This window comes from Hippopotamus amphibius, chromosome 11 (genome assembly GCF_030028045.1).
Source record: "Hippopotamus amphibius kiboko isolate mHipAmp2 chromosome 11, mHipAmp2.hap2, whole genome shotgun sequence".
Lineage (NCBI taxonomy): Eukaryota > Metazoa > Chordata > Mammalia > Artiodactyla > Hippopotamidae > Hippopotamus > Hippopotamus amphibius.
In genome coordinates, this window is record NC_080196.1 from 93,835,290 (window position 1) to 93,862,254 (window position 26,965).

General features: G+C 37.8%; 1 protein-coding gene and 1 pseudogene across 1 annotated transcript in view; one reads left to right on the forward strand and one right to left on the reverse strand.

The window, feature by feature from the left end:
- The window catches only part of DCC (DCC netrin 1 receptor), a 798,936-nt gene that overhangs the window by 317,464 nt on the left and 454,507 nt on the right, over positions 1–26,965 (forward strand). The window contains exons 7-8 of the mRNA XM_057698213.1: positions 13,461–13,615; positions 16,165–16,285. Coding sequence (XP_057554196.1) covers positions 13,461–13,615; positions 16,165–16,285 — 276 coding nt within the window. The remainder of the gene's footprint in view (positions 1–13,460; positions 13,616–16,164; positions 16,286–26,965) is intronic.
- On the reverse strand, positions 26,292–26,421 carry LOC130832173 (U4 spliceosomal RNA; annotated as a pseudogene).

The following is a 26,965-nucleotide window of genomic DNA, read 5'->3' on the forward strand; positions in this document are numbered from 1 at the left end:
GAAATTCTTCTTCCTACTGGTCTCAAACCTAGAGCCAGAAGACATTTTTTGAACAACTACTCTCCCAGGACTGGTGGTCCTCGGTTTTATATACAGCAAATGATTTGGGTTTTATTGTCTTATGTACTAATTTTTAAATGTAGTTCCAGTTACAAAAAATAAAAATAAAATTGCAATCCTTAGCAGTCAAAAAAAAAATTCCTAGATCTCTTTTGATGTAAACTTCTGTTAAACTTCTGTTAGACTTCTGTTAAACTTCTGTAGTAGATTTGCTGTTTTTAATATAATGCATGCTTTTATCACTTGCCCTTAATACACTACATTTTAAAATTTGTTACCAATTTTTCCTAACTAAAATGGACTTTGAGTTCTGAATTTTTTAATCCAATTTACCACTATGAATAATGCACACATTTTATAAGCACTCCTTTTTGGTTTTCAGATATCAGGCAAAATGCTTAAAAAGACCATTTTCATTTACTATGCAAGAAGTCATTCAAGTTTATAAATGGGTTGTCTATGTGGTGAGATTTTATAAATCCTAACATACACACACACACACATGCTCATGCGCGCGCGCACGCACACACACACACACACACGCACACACACACACACACACACACACACACACACACACACACACACACACACACACACACTTTCCTCATGGTTTCTGAAATCCGTGTTTGTAAAGCAGTGAAATTACCATGGAGCTTGGTCTTATCTACAGGGAGATAGCTCAGGTCTCTTGAGGCCAAAATGTAGGAATGAAAAAGGCAGATAAAGTCTCAAAATTGGAAGGTAATCAATGCTGGAAGTACTCTTTCATCAAGTAATCTTAAAAGTAAGCCATAGGTAAGTGTTAGAATGAAAGGAATAGTGTCATTTTGCAACAAGTTATTGAACTAATTACCCTTGACCTGCCTTTGAGTCCCTATCTGTGATTTTTATGAGGCCCTTAAGTTGGTATTTATCATTTTAAACACTGTATTAACAAGCTATCCAAATATTATTTTAGTGGCAGAATAAAGAGTAAACTGATCATTTTATTTTCCCTGTTTTTTCTTTTCTAAATCAACTTGATGTAAACTGTTCATGTTGTACAATCCTGGACTAGCCAAATATACTAGCAGGTTAGAATCCCAAGAATTTTAAAGCTGGGGGTGGAAAAGCTTGGAGATCATTTATTTTCTTTGTTTTAGCAGCAGAGAATGTTTTCATGAAGCTTTAAGTTAATACAGAAGCTCAGTATATACAATGGCATTGATACCAATCAGGATTCTTGGCATTCTTTAATCAGTAGAAATTGATAAGAGGCCAGACAAGACATTCAGGCAGGGCTTTATTGGAGCCCCTGCTGCAGCAGGGGGAATGAGAACAAGTAACAGTTTCCTTTGCTCACTTCCCAAGGTAGTGGGGAGCTGGTTCCTTATATGGGGTAAGGGTATGGGTATGTCCAGGGGTTGAGTCAGAGGAGTGGCTTAGGTGGTTTACGCACTCCTTTGGTGGTGTTGTGTTCGGGGGGCATGTGTAGTACCCTGCTTTTGCTCCTGATACCCTTTCTTTGCTCCTGGCTCTTCAGAAGTGGCAGTTGGGTTTTTTGGTCTTTTTGTATCTTATTGTCCATAATTTGCCCAAACTGCACACTCATGCAGTTATTTTTAGTCCCTTATAGTTTCTTTGTATTTTGCTGCTTGAGGATACATTTGTCCAGGTGCAAGCACCTGCAGCAAAGGCTCCCAGGTCTCAGCCTGTCTCAGCATTATTTTCCTTGGAGGTATTGAAGAGCTGGAGAACGACATCACCACCATCCCCTCCCCAGCAACACAGGGAGAGATTCCAAAGAATTTGAATGTTTGGATTCCAATTTAACCTTCTAAGTTTTCCAAGTAAGAAACTGAAGTCAAGATAAGTTCACTTCCTTGTTCAGTGCCCATAATCTGACCTATAGTAGAGCCAGAACCAGGAGTCACAGTTCCTGATTCCCTTTTTCTCATACAGTGGTTTTCCCCGGATCATCCTTTATATATTTTCCCTTCACCGAATTTGATGTAGGAAACCTGGTATTGCTCTTACCTCCGTATGATTTCCCTTGAGGGTTCATGTACTCTCGTCACCAGCAACAAGAGTTTCTCTGAAGTTCTTCCAAGACCCGGTGGAGAAATAGGATAAAAGAAAAAGAAAATAAAGATAAATATATTTACCTGCTATTTATATCATATGTACTATTTATACAAGCTCTTGAATTTCCAGTCGGTTCTATTATTTAAAGTGAGCCTTCCCAGAAAGCATATTTTTAATGAATATCTTTTTTAATGATTGCATGTTTAAAAATACAAAATAAAGAAGATATAACCATACTTCCATAATCACTGTACATCTTAGAATATTTGCTTCTAGAATCTTTTGTAAATTGCTTTTGAAAAATCACTGTTATTTTGCGAAGATAACCTATGTGAATTAAAAATCATCCCCAATCTCAGTATTCCATACATCCTTCTATGTACATTGATAGTTGGATGGTTAAGTAGACATATGTTTATAACAATGTGTTGCAGCTATAGATACTGTTTTTTATAGTTCATGTTTTATTTAAAGGCATAATTGATTAAATTCCTGCTATGAAAGATAACATCTAGACAAATATCATATGATTTCACTTATATGTGGCATCTAAAGGATACAAACGAACTTATTTACAAAACAGAAACAGACTCACAGACTTAGAAAAAAAAACTTATGGTTACCAAAGAGGAAAGGGAGGGGATAAATTAGGAGTTTGGGATTAATATATACACACTACTATATGTAAAAATGATAATCAACAAGGACCTACTGTATAGCACAGGGAGCTCTACTCAATACTCTGTAATCACCTATATGGGAAAGGGATCTGAAAAAGAATAGATGTATGTATATATATAACTGAATCACTTTGCTATACACCTGAAACTAACACAATGTTGTAAATCAACTATACTGCAATATAAAATAAAATTTAAAAAAAAATCTAGAGATTAGCATGAGGGATTAGTGATCTCATCCATCCTTTCATCTTCCCACCTTCTGATTTTGGTAATTATGCTATTAGTTGTGTCCTTTTCAGGTTTATGACAATTGATATCTTCAGTAAACATTATTTCCGCTGCGTTTACTTTTATAGAGTAGATCGAATTCATCACCAGTCCTTTTATCAAAATGCCTATCTTTTCATTTTGATGGCACTCTTTTTAATTGCCTGGATTTTGTTGTCAGACTTTTAGAAAATGCTATATTTTCTGAGCACTTTCATAATTGAGACTATGGCTTTGTATATAAAAAACTATGTATAATATTCTTAGATAATATTCCTTCCTTATCTTCTGACATTTGTATTGCTATATGGGAATCCGATTCCCCCTCACTCCTCACTCCTTATAGATGTGTTTTGAATTTGACTTTTCTGCCTGGATGTTCAAATAATTATCCCTCAGATTCAATATCTCAAATAAGATATGTCTTACTATTGAGAATTATGAATTCATTTTCCCAGGAAAATGGTATAGTTTTTCAATCTAAAAATTCAGATTTATTTTTCAGGGAAAATTTCCTATTATCTTTGAATATATCTTCTGTTCCATTTGTGGGCTTGCTACATCAGGATGCCAGTTATCTCAATATTAAATCATCTTTGCTTGGCCTCTTTCTATACAAGCTTTTCCTAATTACTTTAGTCCCTTTGCCTCTTTCATCTACATTCACTGCGGTTATCTCAAGTCTCCAGCATGTCGGTAATTTGGTTTTTAGTGGTGTCTATTATGTTACTTGTACTTTCTAATTTATGTATTGGCTCTCTAATGATGTTGTTTTGCTCTTTGATTTGTTTCCTTAGGTCTGCTACCTCCCCTTTCATTTCATTCTGTTGTTTTTCATCTAGTCTTTGACCTCTAGTGTTGTTGAATTTATTTTCATAATAAGTAAATCCATTGTGTGAAACAACCTAAGAAATTTATTTCTGTTTCTACCCTTACATTTTCTTCTGGGTTGAGTCTTTTGTTTTTCTCTCTTCCTCCCTACACCCACTTTTCCCTCCCTGCCCCACTCTCTCTCTCTCTCTCTCTCTCTCATTATTGTTACCGATAATATATTTCCATATTTCCCATATGTGTTATTTATCTTGCTCATGTGTGGATGACTCTGTCCAGACACTATTTGTTCTATTATAGCAGAAGTTACTTCTAGACTTATTTACCATCCTGCCTGAGACCCCTTGGGTTCCAGTTTGAAGTGGTGGATATTTCAGGTTTTATTAATTATTTAATAACCAGCAGGAATGGTCAGGGAGTGAGTTCAGCTGAAGCAACATTCAGCCTCTTTGAGAGCACCCAGCATCCTTGGCTGGGTCTGCCTCCTATTCCCTTGCATAGGGGAGGGGCTGGTCCTTAGGTTTACGGCCACTGCAGCTTCTCCTCAATCAGAAAAGGAAGGAAAAACCTAAGACTCTCCATAGGGTTTGCATTGATTCAGTTTTGGAGGTATTACTGAGAATTCGTAGGCTTTTCCACAAGGTCTGGGGCAGTTTCCAGGGTTTAAGGACAGATAAGGAACTAAATCCTGCTCTGCCTTTCTCCTCTTTCCAGAAACATCTATTTTGATTTTGATTTTTTTTTTTTGCAATTGGTTGCTTTCTTTCGTTTGGTTGCTGTGGTTGGTGTGTATGTGTGTGTGTGTGTGTGTGTGTGTGTGTGTGTTCGCACGTGTGTGCACACGTGCATACGTGTGCTGGGACTTTTTATTTCATTAGGTATCAGGGGAGGGAAATTAGTTGTGTGTTAGAATTCACCAACGTCTCAGTTAAATGTTTGTGCTGGAAGATTCCCTCATAAAATATGTACCACTAACAAAAACTCGAAAAACAAAGTTTCTACTGTAATTTACTGTAGCTCTTCAATGCCCATTTTGAGATACACAGAAATTGCTCTCATGCATGACAGAAACATTTTTTTTCTAGTCGAATATCCACATCTTTTACTCTCAAGTACCAAGAGGGCATTCTAGGAAACATTTGACTGAGGGAAAAATAATAGCTCTTAAATTTCGGTCATTATACAATGTTAGGAACTTGATGACTTATTCTAAGTATTTATTATTTTCACCATCACACAACCCATGTGAGTTAATATTTCTATCTTGTTTTTCTTAAAATGTTGTCATTTTCTTCCCAGCTAAAGTTGAAAATTGGACAAGAAAGATGTTTATAAATTGTATATGTATGGATGTATAATTTTGTGTCTTTGTGTATACATACCATTTTAAATATAGATATTCTATGTGATTTTATAGTTTACATAGAAATATGTAGGGACACAGATATGTATATAAATATATAGACGTAAATGTATTTCATATGTGTGTCTTTATATATACATATGCATATATACTTACACACACATAAACTTAATGGTTGGAGAGTTGCCAATAGCTCCTGAAGGACATTGATAGCACACAAATCGTTTCCAAAGACATGGTGATAACGTAAGTAGGCATATAGAATTAGAACCTTAAGAATAATCCTCCTATCATTTTTATCACTGGTTTGAGCCTTACAACATCATTCTCCCAGTATGGTCTTAAGCTCGACAATTAAAGAGAGAAATGGAAAGCTCGGTCTGGATTTAGAGAAAAGCAGCCCTGACTACAGAAACAGCTGAAACTGAGAAAGGGTAATGGGGTTATTTGTCTGGATAAAGAAAATTATGAGAAGAGATCTAAAATAGTTTCCAAACGCATATTAAAACAAACAAAAACAAACACACAACTCTAAAGTAGAGGTTGAAGATCAGATGTTCTGCATCCCCACAGCACACAGACTAGAATTTTTAGATAGAAGCACAAATTTTCAGCATGTGGTGCTCACAATAAGGAGTATTGATGGGGTAGAAGATAAAATTCAAAGTCTCAATTTTTATTTCCCTAAGATGATTAAAATATCCTCTTTGCCAGCTATAGCAGAATAGCTTATAGTTTGATGCTTCTCATATTCCATTGTTGTCATTGGCATTGACTTTAGAAAAAAAAGCGTATCCTTATTCTTACATGTTGTTCCTCATCTAGCTTTTTCATTGCTATTATGTATTTGCAACCAGAAAGTGGCAATACCAAAGCATTGGCCTGTGAAGACTAAACCACACCCATGCCTGTTTATCTAATAAATATTTATTAGCACCCATCCCATGTTTGGTCTTGGGGACAGAAAGAGAGGTAAGGCTGCCCCTGTCCTTAAGAAATTAAGAGCTTAGTCAATTTACATCCAGATGGATTCCACAATGGGATGAATTGTTGTTGCTTCACCTGCTTTTCTGAAATGTAGTTTTCTTTTTTTAATTCTTTTTTAAAATTTATTTATTTTTATTTATTTATCTTTGGCTGCGTTGAGTCTTCGTTGCTGTGCGCAGGCCTCCTCTAGTTGCAGGGAGTGGGGGCTTACACGATTTTTGCAGTGCACAGGCTTCTCATTGTGGTGGCTTCTCTTATTGTGGAGCACTGGCTCTAGGCATGCAGGCTTCAGTAGTTGTGGCTCACAGGCTCTAGAGTGCAGGCTCAGTAGTTGTGGCACACAGGCTTAGTTGTGCCACGGCATGTAGGATCTTCCCAAACTAGGGAGGGAACCCATGTCCCCTGCATTGGCAGGCAGATTCTTAACTACTGCACCACCAGAGAAGTCCCTGAAATGTAATTTTCAATAATGATAAATTTACTTCTGCTTGAGAAAAAATATATATATAATTAAATATACCACTTGGGCTTGTACACGTCAGGAAAAAAGGTAACATACATCCTGGCAGTTGTTAAGAGGACCCAAACACCTCCCACCCTCAGAAATTGAAACATTTTTTTGAATTGAAAATGCTAAGAATAAAATCCATAGCTTAATACTCATTTTTCTAGAACAGTGGGAGCCCCACTCAATATTAGTAATTAGAACAAAACGCAAATGTGATTTTTTTAAAGAACTTTTATTGAGATACAGTTAACAGACAATAAATAGCATATATTTAGAGTGTACAATTTGGTATCCCAATCTCCCAATTCATCCCCCCCCCCAACCCTCCCCGCTTTCCCAACTTGGTGTCCATGTGTTTGTTCTCTACATCTGTGTCTCTATTTCTGCCTTGCATTTCCTCTTTCATAGTTGTTACCATTTGCCTTGTGTATTGAGGTGCTCTTATATTGGGTGCATATATATGTATAATTGTTGTCGTCTCTTCTTGGATTGATCCCTTGATCTTATGTAATGTCCTTTCTTGTCTCTTGTAACATTTTTTATTTTAAAGTCTATTTTATCTGATGTGACTATTGCTACTCCAGCTTTCTTTTGATTTCCATTTGCATGGAATATCTTTTTCCATCCCCTCACTTTCAGTCTGTATGTTTCCCTAGGTCCGAAGTGGGTCTCTTGTAGACAGCATATATATGGGTCTTGTTTTTGTATCCATTCAGCCAGTCTGGGTCTTTTGGTTGGTGCATTTCGTCCATTTACGTTCAAGATAATTATTGATATGTATGTTCCTATTACCATTTTCTTAATTGTTTTATTGTTGTTTCTGTAGGTCCTTTTCTTCTCTTATGTTTCCTGCTTAGAGAAGTTCCTTGAGCATTTGTTGTAGGGCTGGTTTGGTGGTGCTGAATTCGCTTAGCTGTTGCTTGTCTGTAAAGCTTTTGATTTCTCCATCGAATCTGAATGAGATCCTTGCTGGGTAGAGTATTCTTGGTTGTAGGTTCTTCCCTTTCATCACTTGAAATATATCGTGCCACTCCCTTCTGGCTTGCAGAGTTTCTGCTGAGAAATCAGCTGTTACTCTCATGGGAGTTCCCTTGTATGTTATTTGTCGTTTTTCCCTTGTTGCTTTTAATAACATTTCTCTGTCTTTAATTTTTGTCCATTTGACTACTATATGCCTTGGCGTGTTTCTCCTTGGGTTTATCCTGCTTGGGACTCTGCGCTTCCTGGACTTGGGTAGCCATTTCCTTTCCCATGTTAATGAAGTTTTCAACTATATTCTCTTCCAATATTTTCTCAGGTCCTTTCTCTCTCTCTTCTCCTTCTGGGACCCCTATAATGTGAATGTTGGCGCGTTTAACATTGTGCCAGAGGTATCTTAGGCTGTCTTCAGTTCTTTTCATTCTTTTTTCCATATTCTATTCTGCATCAGCGATGATCACCATTCTGTCTTCCAGGTTACTTATTCACCCTTCTGCCTCAGTTAATCTGCTATTGGTTCCTTCTAGTGTATTTTTCATTTCAGTTATTGTGTTGCATATCTCTGTTTGTTTGTTCTTTAATTCTTCTAGGTCTTTGGTAAACTTTTTAATCTTTGCATCCAGTCTTTTTTCAAAGTCCTGGATCATCTTCACCATCATTATTCTGAATTCTTTTTCTGGAAGGGTGCCTATCTCCTCTTCATTTAGTTGTTTTTCTGGGGTTTTATCCTGTCCCTTCATCTGGTACAAAGTCCTCTGCTTTTTCATTTTCTCTGTCTTTCTGTGGTTGTGGTTTTCAGTTACACAAGACGAAATACTGCTGATACTGCTTGATACTCAGCGCAAATGTGATCTTATTTCCAATGTGGAATACATTCTAGTCAATTAAGGCTAGAACCCAACTTACTCCAACCTAAATTTTTTAAGAGAGTACAGACATGTATGTGTGAGAGACAACTTAAATAGAGAAGGAAGTGCAAATCTCAGCACCCAGTCCTATGGGGGAGGACAGATGTATAGGTAGGAAGGAACAAACTAGAAATATTCAGCAGATTTCAAGTTACTTGTCACATAGGAAAGGGCCTGGAGAGAAGTGTTGGATTGGGCAGAAATATATCACACAGCTCCTTGTTAAATAAAGAAGGAGGATTATGCATTTAAAGATCAAGTTAGCTAAAAGAAAGTTACTTCGGCAACAGAAGTTGGTGCAGGAAGAATTGAAACTATGGGATGAAAGTGCTATTTCTAATACATAAATTGAATGTCCGTTAGAAACATTATTCCATAAAACTAGGATTTTGTTGAGGTACTGTTAAAGCCTGAAATGATTAAAAAAAATTTGCCTCCTGTGATATGTTATCTCTAAACCTACGTTCAACACCAGATGGCTTCCTTTGTAGTCATCTGAACATGATTGCATATCAAACTATGGCTCCTTAAAGTGAAATTATCTGTTGATGCCATTGTAAGACTATACTTGAAAGAACTCATGTATTTTGGATATTGAGTTAACCCAATTTGGCAGCAAACATATTTTAGATTTTTTGATGTGGTCAGAATCTTCAGGTATTTGCATTTAATAGAAGACTAAAGGGTTTATGTCCATTATTTCAACAACAAATTAACTCCAAAGGGCCTGGAGAGATAGAAGTGTTTCACTCTAGGAACACTAGCTGGCTTTCCAGTGTTCTCAGGGTAAAAATGTAGTCCATCAAGCCTCATGGTAGTTTCTGTCATCTTCCTAATAAAAGCTCACTAATCTGTTTTTTTCCTTGATCCTTGTTTTTTGTTTACCAGTGGTGTGTGCTGCCTGTTTACTTAAACCATCTGCATTCCTTTAAAGTTTCATTTTTGCAGTTTCAAAGAGCTGCAGTAAATTTTTAGGATGTATAGAATCTTCTCAATGTCAAGGTAATACAGAGAGTATTACTTATGTGTCCTAGAGCAGTATTTTAGAATTGACCCACATTTATTTGTACCTAAATAACTGCAAAAGAATAGCTAAATGTTACTAAAAATACTTGTGAGGCATCTTTTATGTGAAATAAAACCCTTAATACTATTTAGGTTGTTGGTGATGACTTGGCTTGGGGGTGAAAATACAAAATAAATTTTACTCTACAGAATTCCAATAATTAGTCATAGTGTAGAAATGTATTTTAAAAAATAATTAATTTAGAGAAGACTTACTCAAATTTAAGTTTTAATTGTACAGTTCTAATGACTGCAGTTCAGAGAGATTTCTTATCTTTTAGTCATTTCTAAATACGATAGCACTTTCAAGAAAAGAATTATATTTTTTCCATCTTTCTATTGTAGTCACTATTTATTCTTCCCTCAACCCCTAAGTTATAAAAATTCTCTATATATGTACTCCTAAGTACTTAAGAAGATCCTGAGGAACCAAGATCTGATGAAAATGTAGCTAATTTATTTCTGGTCATGGATTTTATTCTATCTGAAGAAGGAAAATATAACAAAATCAATATCTTGCCTGAAATTGCTGTAGCATCATATGTGTATGTTAAGCAGTTCTCTGAAATGGACTAAAATTGTGTGAATGGAACAATTTGATAAACTTGAAAATTCATGGCACTTCATTTATGTTAGTCATTAAGAAATTGCTGCCTACCAAATGGTTTAAAGTAGTGAATTATTCCTTCCATGAGAGTGGAAAGGAAGAACTATGTTAATATTCAAAGTGAAATAAAAGAAAAAGCATATGCTTCAGGTCCCATCTTCATAGTCTGGTTAGTAAATAAATGATGTAGATGAAAGATGTCTAACAATAATAAGTGATATAAAAATTGAACACAGAATGAGAGCAGTGCAAGAGGCAGGAAAATCCATCATCGGCTTCATGAAAAACAAAATTTCACGGAAGAGGGAGTGTTTGAGTTGCCTCTTAAGGAGTGCATAGAAATGGTATCATCTGAGGACTGTAGTTCCAGGCAGGGATTCATGATAAGAAAAATGCTAAAGAAACATGTCCACAACATTAATAAGTAATATTCACACAGTAGTCCCAGTTTATATTTGTGTTGAGAATCTAATACCCCAGAGCAGTGAAAAGTATACCTAGGCCCTAAATTCTAGGAAGCAATCCTAAAATGGGATGAATAGATCCTAGTCTGCTCATCAAAAGAAAAGAGAAAGAGAGAGAGAGAGGAGTAGCATAGGAATAGGAAGGATTAAGGGTATAGAAAAGGAAAGCAGGAGAAGAGAATACCAAATCTCTTTCTTTCTCTCTCTCTCTCTCCATATATATATGTATATATACATATATATGTATATGTTTATGCATTATATATGTATATGTTTATGTATATTTACATTATTTGTATACATATGTATTTAAAGTTTAGTCTCAACCCCATAAGTTAATTTCAAGATCCACTGATGGAAGTCATCCAAATTCTGAAAACTCTGATGTGGACACAGATGATTCCAGGAAATTGATGAACACCAGGGCTTAGCAGACTCAGGCAGTGTTCTTGGCACCAGGAAAGACAGACTTAAAGAGAGAGGCGGAATAGACAATGTGATATTATTTTTTTAACAGCCCTAATTGCTTAATTTCTATTATCACTGAGGCTTTGGGAATATTTGTGAGTTCTCCTTCCATCAGAATTTTTTGATGGCAAAATAATTTTCCATTGGAATTTCCCAGTTGTAGAACAATTACAAATAGTTCAGAATGTAGGCAGAAGAGTCAGCTTGTTTGTGTGGTTTGAAGAATTTTCTTACACACCAGACTCTTCATTTCTAGAATGGGAATAATAGAGCCTGCTTCAAAGCGTTGTGGTGCAAATAATAAATATAAAGTGCTTAGGCTAATAAATTGTTCAATCAGTTCACAATAAATATTGGCTATTGGCTGGTAAATAAATGCTTGATCAAAATCTGAGATAAAATTGACAACAGGATACAAACGAGACAATAAATGTATATGCTCAGAGGCACTCAAGAAATATTTCTGATGTTGCTTCATTCTCAATGAATTTGGTGAAAGAATAAAGTCTAATATTATTACTAATGATAAATAATTAATTTTAGCGCTATAACAATGGCAACACATTCTCTGCAGGAAGGCTCCCAGACACATTTTTTTCATATCGTTCGTATGTGAATATTAATGCATCCCAGCCGAGTCATCTAAACCAACTTGCCCCTGTGAAAGATTAAAGAATTTAAAAGTTGTTTGGTACTAGAGGCCCAAATATTTAGTTAAAAACAGGAAAATAAGACAGGGAAAGGGAGGGAGGGAGGGGCGGAGAGAGAGAGGAGAGGGAGAGGAGAAATATCCAAGATCATTCAATAGAAAAACTAGGACTTGAGTCCTGGGTGCCTTCCACTAGCTCTTCGATTTCTCTAGAAGGCAGTGACCATCAAAGATTGCAAATTCACTTTGACTTCAGGGGAAGTTTTGCTGATAGTGGTTGGTAAGAGCAAAGTATGTGGGTTACTCAAAGTATCAAAAATTAGCACACCTTATCCACTGAGTATAATAACAACAAAGAAAAGAATATATCTTTAAAAATGTCTACGAAAAATGTGTATTTATTTCCAATGTGAAAAGGAGATCAGGAATGCTACTTCCTGTAAAGTTAACCTAGATCTCAGACAATGTAAATATTCAAGTTTGAAGTCATTGTAAGATTCCCAGTGGAAGAAGGTGAATATCACTTTTTTTATTAAATTTTTTTTATTGGCATGTAGTTGATTTACAATGTTGTATTAGTTTCTGCTGTACAGGAGAGTGAGTTAGTTATACATACACATATATCCACTCTTTTTTTAGATTCTATTCCCATATAGGTTGTTACAGAGTATTGAATAGAGTTCTCTGTGCTATTCAGTAGGTTCTTATTAGTTATCTGTTCTATGTATAGTAGTGTGCATGTGTCAATCCCAGCTCCCAATTTATCCCTTGCAACATCACTTTTTAAAATGTTCCTTTCCTAGGCAGGGTTTTGAGGGACCAAGTCTGAGAGATTCGCTAGCAAAGATGTGTTATATTATATTTGTAATTTCCTTTCAGTTGCAAATTTCCATCATAGAATAACTAGTATTATGGTAATTAAGACATTAAATTAAATTAGTGTATCATGTAGCCTGCTGAGAAAATAGTAATACGGTATAGCAGTGCACTAGAGTAGATAATTGCTAGGAGAATAGGAATGTGTCCACAGTAAAGATGATGGTCACTTTTAGTGCCCTGTCACCACAGCCAGTTTCAATGGTAATGAGTCCATCGCGTTAACTAAATCGTAATGAAATTCTAGAATTACGGAGACGCTAAGCTTTCTTGTCTTCTACTCTGGGTTGTCTCAGTCATATCAGCTCCCCGTTATTTGCTTTATCAGCATAGTTGCCATAGCTTTGTGGACTTTCCAGTATCCTTTATGTAAGTCAGTTGGATACAAATACTTGGTTATTCGCAATGTTTATTATATGCAATTTTTTTTCCATTTTTTTTTTTTTGCATTCTTTGTGGCAAGACACCATTAACACAAGAACACAGCTGTTTAACTGCATTGGTGTGTGTGTAAGGGTGTATATTATGCCCTATAGTAGTTCCTGTAAAGTAAACTCTAAGGGCTTAGGGGAATTATTTGAATTATAAACATTTTCAATATTTGTTTCTAACCTAGAGAAGATGTTAGCATGCAAGTTCACATCCCCACCCACTCACTTTTTTTTTTCTATCTTTACAGTTCCACCATGGTTTTTAAATCACCCGTCCAACCTCTATGCCTATGAAAGCATGGACATTGAGTTTGAGTGTGCAGTCTCTGGGAAGCCTGTGCCCACTGTGAATTGGATGAAGAATGGAGATGTGGTCATTCCTAGTGATTATTTTCAGATAGTGGTAATTATCTTTCTTCATATTTGCTTTACAATCCCATTCATTGTCTACTCTGTTTTCATGTGCTTTTCTTTCCTGGGAACAGAGTTCCCCTTGGGAATTTTTATGATGTGTGAAGAAAATTGTTCTAATAAACCAAATGATTTTTTAGACTTGGAATTTTTGAGCTAAAGAGTCATCAAACTGTCCACCCCCTTGGTTTACAGATGAGGTTTTAAACAAAGAAAAAAAAAAGGGAGGCCTAAGAACAATACTTTCTAAGTATTCTCATTGGTGGTTCTTGGGAAAACAGAGTTTAGAGTCTAGTTCTAGACAATATGAATCCAAGAATCTCTTCTTTAACTTTTACCCATTATAATAATTTCAAATAAGATGCACTACTTATGAATATGGTTAGTCATACTTCAGTAATTAGGATGGCCACTCTTTGCTCCTTTGCTACTCTTCCAGATGGGACCAGCTGATCCTACGTGAGCAGTAGAAAAGGGCAGTGGTGATGGTGACAGTGACAATGGTGGTGGCAGTGGTGGAGAAGATATGAAGACCCAGAGTTCACATGCTTTGTAATTTTGAACATTGGAAAGAATTGAAACTAAGAACGATGGTTCTTGTAGTTCCTATGAGGTTAGATGTATTCTCTGTCTCTGTCCTGGAGGGAGGTAACAAGGATAACAGTGGTATATGCACTCAGTTGCTGTCCTGGTACATAGTGAGTGATCCATACCTATCAGTATTATTATTGTTTTCGCTGCTACCAGCAGAATGCTTTGCTCATTGGAAAATACTCTAGGAAAACTCTCCTTTTGGTGTAGGTCAGTATCAGAGGTTCTCAATTCAAGTATATGAATATCTGAGAAATATGAAAAGCACTTTTTAAATATCAAAGAACTTTGCAGCTAAAAAGGGAGGTTTTTCAGTCCATTCCTCTTATGTGTGAGATGCAGACAGGACCTTGTCAAAGAAAAGTAGTCCTCCAAGCCTGGTCTCCCAGCAGAAGGGGATTATAGTGCCCTATATGGAAGTCAGGCACAAGCTCTCTCCATGGCTTTATATTGCCTCCTGCTGGTGGATCCCTCTTCCATGATCTGTCGGCTTTCAGAAACTTTCATCATCTCTTGATCCATGCATTTCGTCACACTATAAGGGCTCTGAAGGAGTACATCCATAAAGAATATCTTTATTATGTTTATCACCATTTACCATTTTTCATTTTTCGTTGCACTTAATTGGTTGGGAATGGAGTAAGAAAGGAAAAAAATTTAACTTTTGAATGCCACGTCAATCCATTAGTTCCTTTACATGCAATGCTGTTTCCCCATCACTGAATTAAAAATGACCTGCCATGGGGCAACTTGAAATGTATTGTATATGCCTAAAATATACGCTACTTGCATAGAGAGGAAATTGTTGAGTGCCCTTAAGGACATATGATAAAATGCAACATTTAATTTTTTTCTACAGTTTGAATAATCTTTCCCCCAGCATTACTCATTATAGCCAACCTATTTAAATATTTCTTTTCTTAAGGTAAAAAGAAAATGTGTGATATGAGCCCTTTTCACATTAAATTGTGCTTAAAAATGTTTCCGCAAAAGCTCTAGATATCTGAGAGCCATTGTCTGTCACACATGTAACATTTAGCACAAATAGTAACTTATATGAAAATTGTTAATTAGAAGTTAGTCAGCTTTATCTAAGAATTTTACCTCAGCTGAGAATTGACTACAAGACACTAAAAACAATTACGAATTCCCCATGAGGTAATATTTATCTCTTAATGACTTCAGTGGAAGTGATTTAACACGTCTCACTTACTGAACTAATTCTTATACTATCGAAGATAAACTGAGTTAGTATAATTAAATGCTATTTCACATCATTTTATCATCCATCCTTGAAAACTATGGTGGCCCAATTTATATAAAACAGGAGTTAACGTTGCTCTGTATAATTTAAGGATTACTGAAGGTGAAACATTCCGGCCATATAACAAGAATGACATGCGGATAAAATATCCACCACACCCCCCTCCAAATCCCTGAAAGGGCATGCAATTTTAAAAGGATTTTCAGACTTTTTGTTCTTGGTAAACATGTCCAGAAAATATCTAACCTAGAGTTCTTGTCCTTTAGAAGCTGCAAAGATCAGTATTTTTGTTTCCTTTTGCTTTTTTATTCCCTCCAGCAGCCGCTGAACCTATTTTCAAAACAAGGAAAAGAATGAGATTTCTTCTGATACTAACCTCTCTTTCATCCATACCTAACAAAAGAACTTTCTGTTTACTGCTCATTTAGATATGGAAGAGCACGTGCATTGCTGAGAGTATACTTTTCATGGCAGAACTGGGTTAAATGGCTGCCCGTGGATTCAGCAGAGTCTTGGGAATCTGTGACATTTCCCAGGTGGCCTAGGACATATCTGTGAGGCTGAGAACCCTCTTGGCCTCCCTTCTGGTTTCTTTTGGGAAGTTTGATTAAAATGTGTTTGTGATCATTTTGTGCCTTGGAGTTTTCTGCTGTTTCAAATGCTTACCTGCTTTGTCTTCTCCCTAGGGAGGAAGCAACCTACGAATCCTTGGGGTGGTGAAGTCAGATGAAGGCTTTTATCAGTGTGTGGCTGAAAATGAGGCTGGAAATGCCCAGTCCAGTGCACAGCTCATTGTCCCTAAGCCTGGTAAGATGAGGCGAAATTTCCTCTGGTTCCTATAGTTACAATACTGCATGATTCATCTGTAAAATCCGTATTGTTTTCCCTATTCTCAAAGTCAGTTTGAAATTATTGAGTTATTTAGTTAATCAAGGTGTACATGTATATATTGATGGTATATTTGTACTAGCAAGGTATACCTATAACTAACAATATGCATTTCCATCCAGTGAGATACAGTCATTATGAACAATAGGCGCCTCTGGTTGTCAAGACGACACCACTAAATTACTGCCTTCTCCCCTTTTGTGGCCTGCCTTTCTTCTTGGTGTTTCATATGAATATAAAATCTATATATGGAACATGTATATATAACACATACATAATGTGTATATGTATATATATATAAAATAGATAAGCATATATATGTAATACACATGCTTATTTATAGTCTCAAATCAGTGGAAGTTGATAGAAAAATTGCAGAAGTAATCACTTGAAAGTAAAAATATTTTTCTTTTTTTTTAGTAAATTTATTTATTTATTTATTTATTTAATTGGCTGTGTTGGGTCTTCGTTGCTACACACTGACTTTCTCTAGTTGCAGCGAGCGGGGGCTACTCTTCGTTGTGGTGCATAGGCTTCTCATTGCGGTGGCCTTTCTTGTTGCAGAGCACAGGCTCTAGGTGCATGGGCTTCAGTAGTTGCGGCACATGGGCTCAATAGTTGTGGCTCATGGGCTCTAGAGCACAGGCACAATAGTTGTGGCACATGGGCTTAGTGGCTCCGCAGCATGTGGTATCTTCCTGGGGCAGGGCTTGAACTCGTGTCCCCTGCATTGGCAGATGAATTCTTACCCACTGCGCCACCTAGGAAGTCCTCTCTTTTTTTTTTAAAAACAGATTTTGATAAGTTGTCCTTTTTCCTATAATTTATTGTTTTTATTTTATTTTGTTCTGTAATCTTTTAGAGGTTTAATATGGTGGTGTATTCAAAACTAGCATAAATCTATAATAGACATGTCATGTAGCAGTCCCATAACAATGTGATTTCTACCAGAAAGCAAGCAAACAAACAAAAACAAACACACAAAAAGAACTAACTGGTCAGCTGCCCTGAAATGTGGTTAAACTAAAGAAGGTCAAAAATATCCCTTCTCTTTCTCTTTTTTTTTCCTAAAGCAGGGACTGAACAGTTGTTTATGTAGATACAAATACTTTAAAATGCTAATACCTCCTTATGAAAAAGTTTCATACTATCTATTGATTACATTAATTTCAACTTTTTAAGTCCAGTTTCCTTCCTCTTGACTCAATCTTCTCTTAATCTTTCACTGCAGTAATTTTACTAGAACAGAAATTTGTATATAGCTATAGAAATATGTGATGCACAGTCTTTCTTTGGCCTCTGTCATTTACAGTGTGCCTGTCAAGGCCTTATAGTTTGTGTATCTCTAACCAATGCGCAGACATATAATAATGTTCACAGTAGTGACTTTCTCTGTTTTTCTTGATTAAAACCAAAAAGCAACCATAGAACCTCAGTCCCAGATGAGTAAAGGAATGAAAGGAGCTATCCAGGAATTTAAAGGAATAATTAACTCTTTTTTTTTCTTTAAGAACTTTTATTGAGATACAACTGACATGAAATAAACTGCGTATATTTAAAGTGTACAATTTGATATTTTTTTCTCGTTAATAATGTATATATGGCAATCCCAATCGGGACAGTTAACCCTTGTTCAAGATCACCAAGTTCTCTGATGGATTGCTATTTTCCCTTCATTTACTGTGCCTTACATGTGAGTGTAACTTCATTCGTGTGACTAAGTACATTCTCTTTTGCTGAAACAGTAATGGTTAAGGAGGAGAACCGGAACCTCTAAAATGAAGGTCTCTAAGGTGAGCCATGGTTTAAAAACTCTGTGCTACCTCATTAGCAATGACAACGTGGTGACATTTACACTAATATGGCTGCTACAGATGTCCCAGAATAAGAGAATTCTAGTTAACATTGATTTGTTGCTAAGGCCATAAAGCTGAGGAAAATGCAAGATAAGTAGTCCTGTATTTCTAAAGAGAAGTATGAGATACATTCTCCTAGGACTTGTTGGCAGTGACCAAGCAGCCCAATGAGCATCCCCTGTAAATGCCATTAGGGATGCAGGATTCTTTGAAGTGTTGACATTCATAGGATTAGACATACATCGTCATGCTATTTTCTTTCCCCCACAAGTCATCAAGTTATGGAGATACTAAGAAAATGCCTTTAACAGAGTGTGTTTGGGTGTGTGTGTGTGTGTTTTACTGGGAATTGCTTGTAAAAGTGGAAAACGGGCAAGCTATCCTGACTACATGTTGTCTGGAGCTGCCACAACCCCAGGAGGAGAATGGGGAAGGCAGCTGTGGGGAGAAGCTCTATTGCCACCTTTGGAAAGACACGGGTGTCTATTTTTTTTGAAGAAAGCAGGACTGAAGACATTTCGAAAGGACCCTGCCCACGAGGTCCAGGCTGCTGAGGCTACAGCCACCAAAATACACTGGAGGGACACTGGCTGGGGTGAGCTGAGCTGGGAGCTGGTGCAGAAGGCCAGCCAGACCCTGCCGCGCCTGCTTTAGAAAGGGGTCCAGGACGAGGATTCCTAGGGTGGAGGGGCTTCTGAAGAACCCACAGAGCTGCTTCCCCAAAAGAGGCATGTAGATGTCTTCCATGACTGTGTACTCTTAAGAGCACAGGCTGAGAAAAACAGCCTTTGTCTCTTTACTCCAAATCCATCCTTTCTTTCTACCCTGGAGAAGCCCTAAGTATGGGGGAAAAATAAACCCAAGAGAATAAGAAAACAAGTGACAGGTCCATTGCCTCTTCCCCATTTTTGGTCTCAGGCCTACTCTGGGAGGAGGGAAGAAACTTTAAATTGAACATTAGGTTAATGTCTTGATTTAGATCTCACTGGTGTGTGTGTGTGTGGGGGGGGTTGCTGTTGTTATTGTTACTATTTTTAATATTTGAAAATAAGGCTTTTAAATATTTTAAGATGCCCTTAGGACCTGATGATTTACCCAAGTTACTATCTGGGATAGGAAATAGATCCAACAGAATGTGTTTGAAAGTGGATGACAGGAGAAAATAAAGCTGTTTCCTCTTAATATTCCAATAGTTTCGCTTGCTCAATAAACCAATTATAGGCATTCAACTTCACTTACTCCAGGCAGCTCTGATTTCAACAGGTAGCTCTTCATTAAGGGTATCTTGCATTCCACTCAGGCCCTGATTCATTTGGGTCTCTCTGACCACAAAAGAGCAAGGCTCCCCTTAGCAGAAATGTCATTTACCTCCTGGCTAGGGAAAATCTTGATAATTTATCCGTCTCCCATCGAGATGGTAAAATGTTGTCACTGGATTCTGTATTCTGGGTCAGTGTTTATTGTATCTGGCATTGGATTAGAAGGAAAGTAAAATGAAGACCAAAATCCAAAAGCGTGACAGAACTGTTGTGACTGTCTTACATCCCCTCCTTGTAAGTGATGGATTGCTTTCCCTGGCTGTTTAATCAGGTCTTCAAATAATGCCTCTCCAATTCCTCAGAGATGCAGTGTAGGCCGCGTGCACAGATGGTGGAGAGGCCAGCTATAAATGTAAACTCGGCAATGAGGTTGACCATGGCAGGAAGAACAGAGCCCTCTCTGTTTAAGTTCCAACAATAAACGGTCACCATATATTTTGAGGCACATTGTGGGCCTGCGTTGACCAGCTGTTCGGCTTTGGTCTGTCTACACGCTTGCGGCTGAGTTTCTCTTGGCAACCATAACAATCTGCTTCTCACTGAAGCGCACACAATGGTCTGTTCGAGCCAGTGCCCGCTGTTGGTGCATATTTACATAAGCCTAATGAAGTTTCAACCTAGTCTTTTCTATGTAGTTAGCTAGTCCCTCTTTAGCAATTAGTGCCTTAGGAAAGAAACATCATCTACTAAATTAAATTGAGATGACTTGTTTTTCTCTCCAGAAAATAAGTTTTGGAAAAATACTGAAATGTGTGCCCTATAACATGTGAAATATATACATGATTTCCTCTAGATAAAGATCAAGAAGATCAATGGCATTTTAAAATATTTTTGTACTAGAGGAAGTGCTACCAATGATGGTATACTCTAAAACCATACACAGAGTTCCAGGCTGCCGACCATCTCTTTGTATACCTAACGCAAACATGAATGCATACACACACTCGTGTACCTACAGACAATGATCTGCACACTTAAGAAGACTTTGCATGTGCATCAAAAATACTTAGCCTTATTATGTAAATGGTGGTGAATGCAAGTTAAAATATTTTATCTGATATGTATCTCTCGTATTGCTAAGGAAATGTTTTCTTGTTGTTATTTGTTTTAGTTTTATTTATTTGTTATTCGGCAAGGGACATTGGTTAAGAAGTCCTCTTTCCAAATGAAGATTGACTGTAGCTCTCCAAGTCTCTTAGTCAGTGAACAGCCCGGCCAAAAAGCGTCAAGAATCAATGTGTTAGGTATCTATAAGAATAAGATATTTCAGTAGCCAGATTTGCAAGCAGGTTAGCAATACCTCAGGATCTGGTTGACATAGCAGGTGCTCATGAGTTAGTTCCCCCCCTTTTTTAAAAAATAAATGTCTCTCTTTCTTTCTTTATTGGCTATGTTGGGTCTTTGTTGATGCACGCAGGCTTTCTCTAGTTGCAGCAAGCAGTGGCTACTCTTCACTGTGGTGCTCAGGCTTCTCATTGTGGTGGCTTCTCTTGTTGGGGTTTACAGGCTCTAAGCTCGCACAGGCTTCAGTAGTTGTGGCATACAGGCTCAGTAATTCTGGCTCGCAGGCTCTAGAGCACAGGCTCAATATTTGTGGCGCATGGGCTTAATTGCTCCGCGGCATGTTAATCTTCCTGGATCAGGGCTTAAACCCATGCCCCCTGCATTGGCAGGCAGATTCTTAACCACTGCGCCACCAGGGAAGTCCAAGCTAGTTACCCTTGAATCATCATCAAGTGAACTGGAGTGTGTGTAGATATTAATTAAATTAAGACTATTGCGCAGCTAGAAGGAAAACTTAGCATATTTTCTCATGCCGGCGGGGTGGTATGGGAGCATAGAGAGTAAGACAGGAAGAAAGGTAAGATAGATATAGCAGTTATCTTTGAGTTACTCATCCTGGTTCTGGTTGCTAGGTAGCATTATGTTTCCCGGCCGTGGTCTGCGGTGAAGGTAATTGGAAATACCTAACTGCTGGACAGAGAAGATGAGGGCCAAGGAACTGGGAATGCAGCTGTAAACAGGACATATGAGTCTGGAATGTTTTAAATTTAATGGCAGAAATGGGTGAAGATAGAGTAAAGTTGCCATGGGGAGAAATAATATATTCTTTATATTCTGCTATGTACAAAAAGGTTATATGTTCACAAACGAATAAATGCTATTCTAAATATTTCCTAAATGTAGATTTGCTTGGACAAGGTACCAAATCATGCCTTCTGTAGAAGAAATTTGTGTAGGATGTGTGTCTCATGTTAATATTGAATATTTTTTAACACTAGTTTTGTGTTTTTCTTCCAATATTGGTAACAAAATAGAGTTTCCCACTGTCGGAGGGGAAATATATTGGTTAAGAATTTAGGAAAAAATGTGAGCTATCATCAAATCCTTGTTCTCCCCTGAGAAAGATTACTGATTACAAATGAGGTAGAATTTTAAACATTGTATTAAGGTGGTAGATCATATATTAGCAAAAGTATTAGGTCTTATCATAAACATCAAGGCATAAAACCAGAAGTCCTCTTGATGCCAAAAACTTGGCATCTGTGCACCAGTGCTGAATCAAGTCTCAGAGACAGAGTTTTGGGTGAAGTAGGAAAGAATAGCTTTATTGCTTTGCCAGGCAAAGGGAGACACAGAGGGCAAGTGCCCCTGAAAATCTATGTGTCCCCACCCAGGAGGATTTGGTGAGGATTTTTATAGCAATAGTTCAAGGGTGGGGTTGCTGAAAAGATTAGGGTGTGTGTAGGGCCTGCACTCCTTTAATCTGATTTCAGGTAATCTTTTTATGAGCTTCCCTGGTTCCTTTAATCTGGCCTCAGGTGGTCTCTTATATGAAGAATGCTGACATCTTCCATTTGTTGGGTTTAAGTTCTATAAAGAGCTTAAATATACTGTTATGTGTATCCCATGAGGCAGAACCAGAACGCTGCCCCAAGGCCCCACTATTGCTTCTTGGCTGTTCCTCTCTTGTTTCTGCATCCCCTCCTTTCCCTGATCAGCAACAGTTTGAATCTGCCCTTTGGAACTCAGGGGAGGTCATGGAGGCTGGAGTCTGTTCCCTACAAGAAACGGGGGACATGGAAAGGCTTCCATGCCCAGTAGGGCCACAGGGTCCTGCTTGGTTTCACTTTGGATCTGTTTTTGTGACTTGTTCCCTGCCAATACGAGAAGAATACCTTGAAATCCAAATGGACAAGAGGAATATGTGAGTGCCTACTCATACAGTTGTATATTAACTGCAACTAATTAAAGTGTTCCTTACTAAATGTGGACTCATATAGGAACTTCAGTGGGATTGTGTGAAGCAGTGAAAACTTGTACAATTAGTTGTAACACTTCAAGATCCGTTAGAATTTAATTTGTTAGTGTAATAGCACACAAGCAACTATGTAAGAGAGATTATAACTAACTCTCAAATGATGTGCTTTTTAGTCTGATATTAGTCACTGGTGGTAAATTAAGTTGAATTTTTGTCTCTTAATATGAGAAGAGTTACTGTGATTTAAATGCTCAGTAGTATTTCGTGTGGGATCAAATTATTCCTGGAGTTCTATAAATAATTTAGAAGAGTCAGTTCCATGTACTGGACTAATATATTGGTGGACCCAAATTAAAAAATGAGTCATTAGGCAGTTTCCCTCATACAAACTGAGATGCTCATTAAAACTACAAACATTCTCTTCAGAGTTCCATCATTGAGTCTAAATGAATAAAAGTGCAACTTAATATTTTTGAAACTTATTTCCAGGGATGATTATAGTGATTAGAGCTCATAAGCTTTCCACAAACATTTTCCCTTATAAGCCTTAGTAATTAACTGTAGCTATTAGGATACAGAACCAATTTTTTCAAGGAGGTTGTTAATGTCCGTATATGTGGCTATGAATTTGTTCAATCTACTGAAAAATTATTTTGCTTGCTAAGGTAAAGATAAAAATAAGAGGAAGGTAGTCTCTTCCTCTTTTATTTTTCTACCTCAAAGTCTCCTTTCCCTTAGAGAAATGTTGACACTCAAATTAGCACTTTCCCTGAGGGGTTCGGTGAGAGCCCAAGTTTGACGTAAGTCAGCTGTTTGATCTTTTACCATGTAATATTCACCTAGTCTATGAGATGTGGACACATTTCATCTCCACATCCTTCTCTAGTTTATCTATAGAGATTTAAAATATATTGGAATATAGAATATAATAAACAGAATCTTAGACAGACAATATTGCTTAACCTTTCCAAGTCTCCATTTCCTCAGCTTTAAAATACAGTAGGTAATTGTCTCAAAGATTTAGTGCAATGAATGTGTGTCAAAGGGATTTGCAGGCTGTAAATTGCTACACAAATGTTAGCTATTATAAAGTCTTCCATTGGTTTATTTAGTCTCAGGAAAAACATCAGGCATTTCTTGGGATGGATACAACAATAGCTATCTTCTCACATATTTTCCATCCTCCAAGATAAGAATTAATCAACAAACGTTTCAGGGACAGTGGCCATTTGAAGTCTAAGTTTTTAGCCCAGTGGACAAGGTAAAGGGAAAAGGTCTCTTTCAGAATGCCTGCCGGTGGAGAGGTTTGCAGCAGGGTTTACAGTATCCGTTTAATGACTTGCTCGTTCCAGTTTTATGTTGGCAGAGGTTTCTCAGCAAATAAAGGCTTGTCGTTCACCTTGTCCTTCATTCAGCATGTGCTTCAAGTAGGAAGCCAGCTCAGTGCTAATCAAGAGGATATGGCTCTATGGCAGACTTTGAAATTAGAAATGAATTCTACAGTAATATGAAATATCCTGAGACCAGTGATAAGTATAAATCCATACACTATGAAAGACTTGATAGATTCATGAATATTGATCACATCAGACTTCGGTGGTAAACACACCAGAGATTGTTATTCCATAGCTTTTTTAAAACGCTATAGTGGGGAAGTAGAAGAGAAGAATCCTGATTTTTACAATGAACCTAAAAGAATCTTGTTATATTTCTGCCTTTTATTTATAAATCATCATTTGATAATAGGTGTGCCTGGACACACACACACACACACACATGCCTAGATTCCTTCTGATATAGATATTAGAGAATTTTAAAATATCAATGTAATCATTAGTAGGAGGTTTATATAATTTAATAGCTAAAATTATGTAGGTATAATTTTTAACTGGTTATCAAAGTAATAATAACCAACATTGATAGAACTACAGTGAAATAGTACTCATATACACAGTTTGAAGGAATGAATTACAGTGTAGTCAACAGTGAAGGCCTCAGGTGATTCCATAGGAAGCTTTGAAGCCGGAATAGCTACTCAGGTTACTCTACCCTCAGAGATAGGTATGACCTTGAGTGAGGTTCTTCTCTTTAGCTGAAGGCAGTTACTTGAGATGGATTCAGTAGGGAGCCATCAGCCGCCATCACTTCTTCCAGCTGGAGGAACAAGTGCCACAGTCCATGAAAGCGAGATCCAGATGGTACACCACTCTATTCACTGCAGTCTCCCCCTTGTGCCACTCCAATCTATTTGAGTCGTGTAATGAATTCTAGAAATAACTTTCCAGGATACAGGTTGGTCTTACTCTCTGGTGGAAAAAGGCAGGCTAATGGGATGAACTACAGCCCTCACCAGTACAGCTACGGCTGGTCTCAAGGCTGCAATTTGTGCTCCTCATTTGCTTCCTCTCACACTCAGCCAGCATCTCTGCTCATCTATATGGCTTAGCAGATGGGAGGACTCAAACTCCTATCCCTTCGCAAGTCATAGAACTTGTACTAGGCTTTACCATCAAAATTAGGAAAGAGAGTTCCAAAAGATACTCCAGTAGATCACTGGGTGCTAACCATAGTTGTTCCTGTTTCCCACCTTCCCCTGATGATCCTATCCAGATTCTTGCCTTGCTTGCTGGTATTTTGGCACAAGAAGCCTAAAATGACCAGGAAGCAGTGATAGCTCAAAGGTTAATGATGAAAGCGTTCCTCCTCTGAGAACGAGGACTTCTAAGTCCACAGAGCCTAGAGTTTCAGGGATGAGAAACACAGAATCCCATATGGGTCACTGGGAGTTATGGTAAGCAGGACCACACCTACTTCAGTCTCTTGTATCCATTTACTCTACCTTTGGGGACCTGGCACCATATACTGGTCACTCATTTTGAGTATGTACTGTGCTCAAGAGAAAGGCTCTGCATTTTTTTGGATATTGTCTTCAGTCTTTCCTCATTGCTCCTCTAAAAGACCGTACTTAGCCTGTATCAAGTTAGTAGCTTCTCAGAGGTTGGTATGTGATAGGATCAGGGGATCCCAAGATCATATATTCACACACATATCTCTTTTGCTGTCAAGTGTGTTGTTTGATCTTCTGCAATACTTTGCGTGATCCCATGTTGGTGGCTCAGATACTTTGGGAGCTCTCAGATAGTACTGCATGCTGAAGCCTTGAGAATAAGAAAGGTGGGATATGTGTGTATTCCAATCAAGATGAATTTCTGCCCTTTCCAGAGTGGAGGGCGTCCAGTATGAACAACATGCCTCCAAGAGGTTAGTTGGTCTCCTCAAGGAACAGTGCTTTATTGGGTGCTCTGCATCTGCCTCTTTCCTAGTAGATTGGATGTATGGCAGCGCCAGTAGCTGCTGGTGAGGAGCAGCAGCTTTGTTGGGTTTGAGCCCATGTTGTTGGCCAATGCATAGGTCCCTACCCTGCCACAGTAACCTCTTCGTTTATGTACCTTTTGTGTCACTACTAGAAATGGCTGATATCAGCTGGCTGGATTGTTCCATCTAATTGATTGTGTCTCTTTCTTGGAGGATACAATCTGATGTTTAGATGTTTTCAATTAGCAATAACCACGCCTGGGATAAACTTCACTGACTACAGTACTGCTGTTGCACAAAGCTTGGTGTTAAGATGTGATTCAAAGATCTTTATAATACTTGATATTCACTCCCAGAGGCCCATCCATATCCCTCTTCTCCAAACCTCCATGTCCCTGGTCTTTCAATCGCTATCCCTCCAGACCCCAGGTCAATCAGCCAAGCCATTTGACTTGCTCATAATGTATGTATATTCATACTCTGGGCCATTTCTCTTTTCACATAAGGTAGATGACCTGATGTACCAGACATGCTGCCTATTGAGAAAAGCTCTTTGACTGCTGTCTTTCAGGGCTCTCCATAAGACGGGCAGCCATCTATTTTGAGTACATCCACACACCCACATACCAAGCTGGCAAAGCTTGGTCTTTTTCCTCCCCAGTCACTTGGTCATAAGTGTGAGTCAAGGGGGAAGTTCCTTGCACAACAGTGATTGAAAACATGGCGGTCAGGGACACCTGCTATTATGCCCTCTGGTCATGCTTGTGCCTGATGCCAGATATAACGCTTTCATCTGATGAATGGTGCTGCTTGAACTTTTGACTCGATGCATCTCGGGAACCCAGCT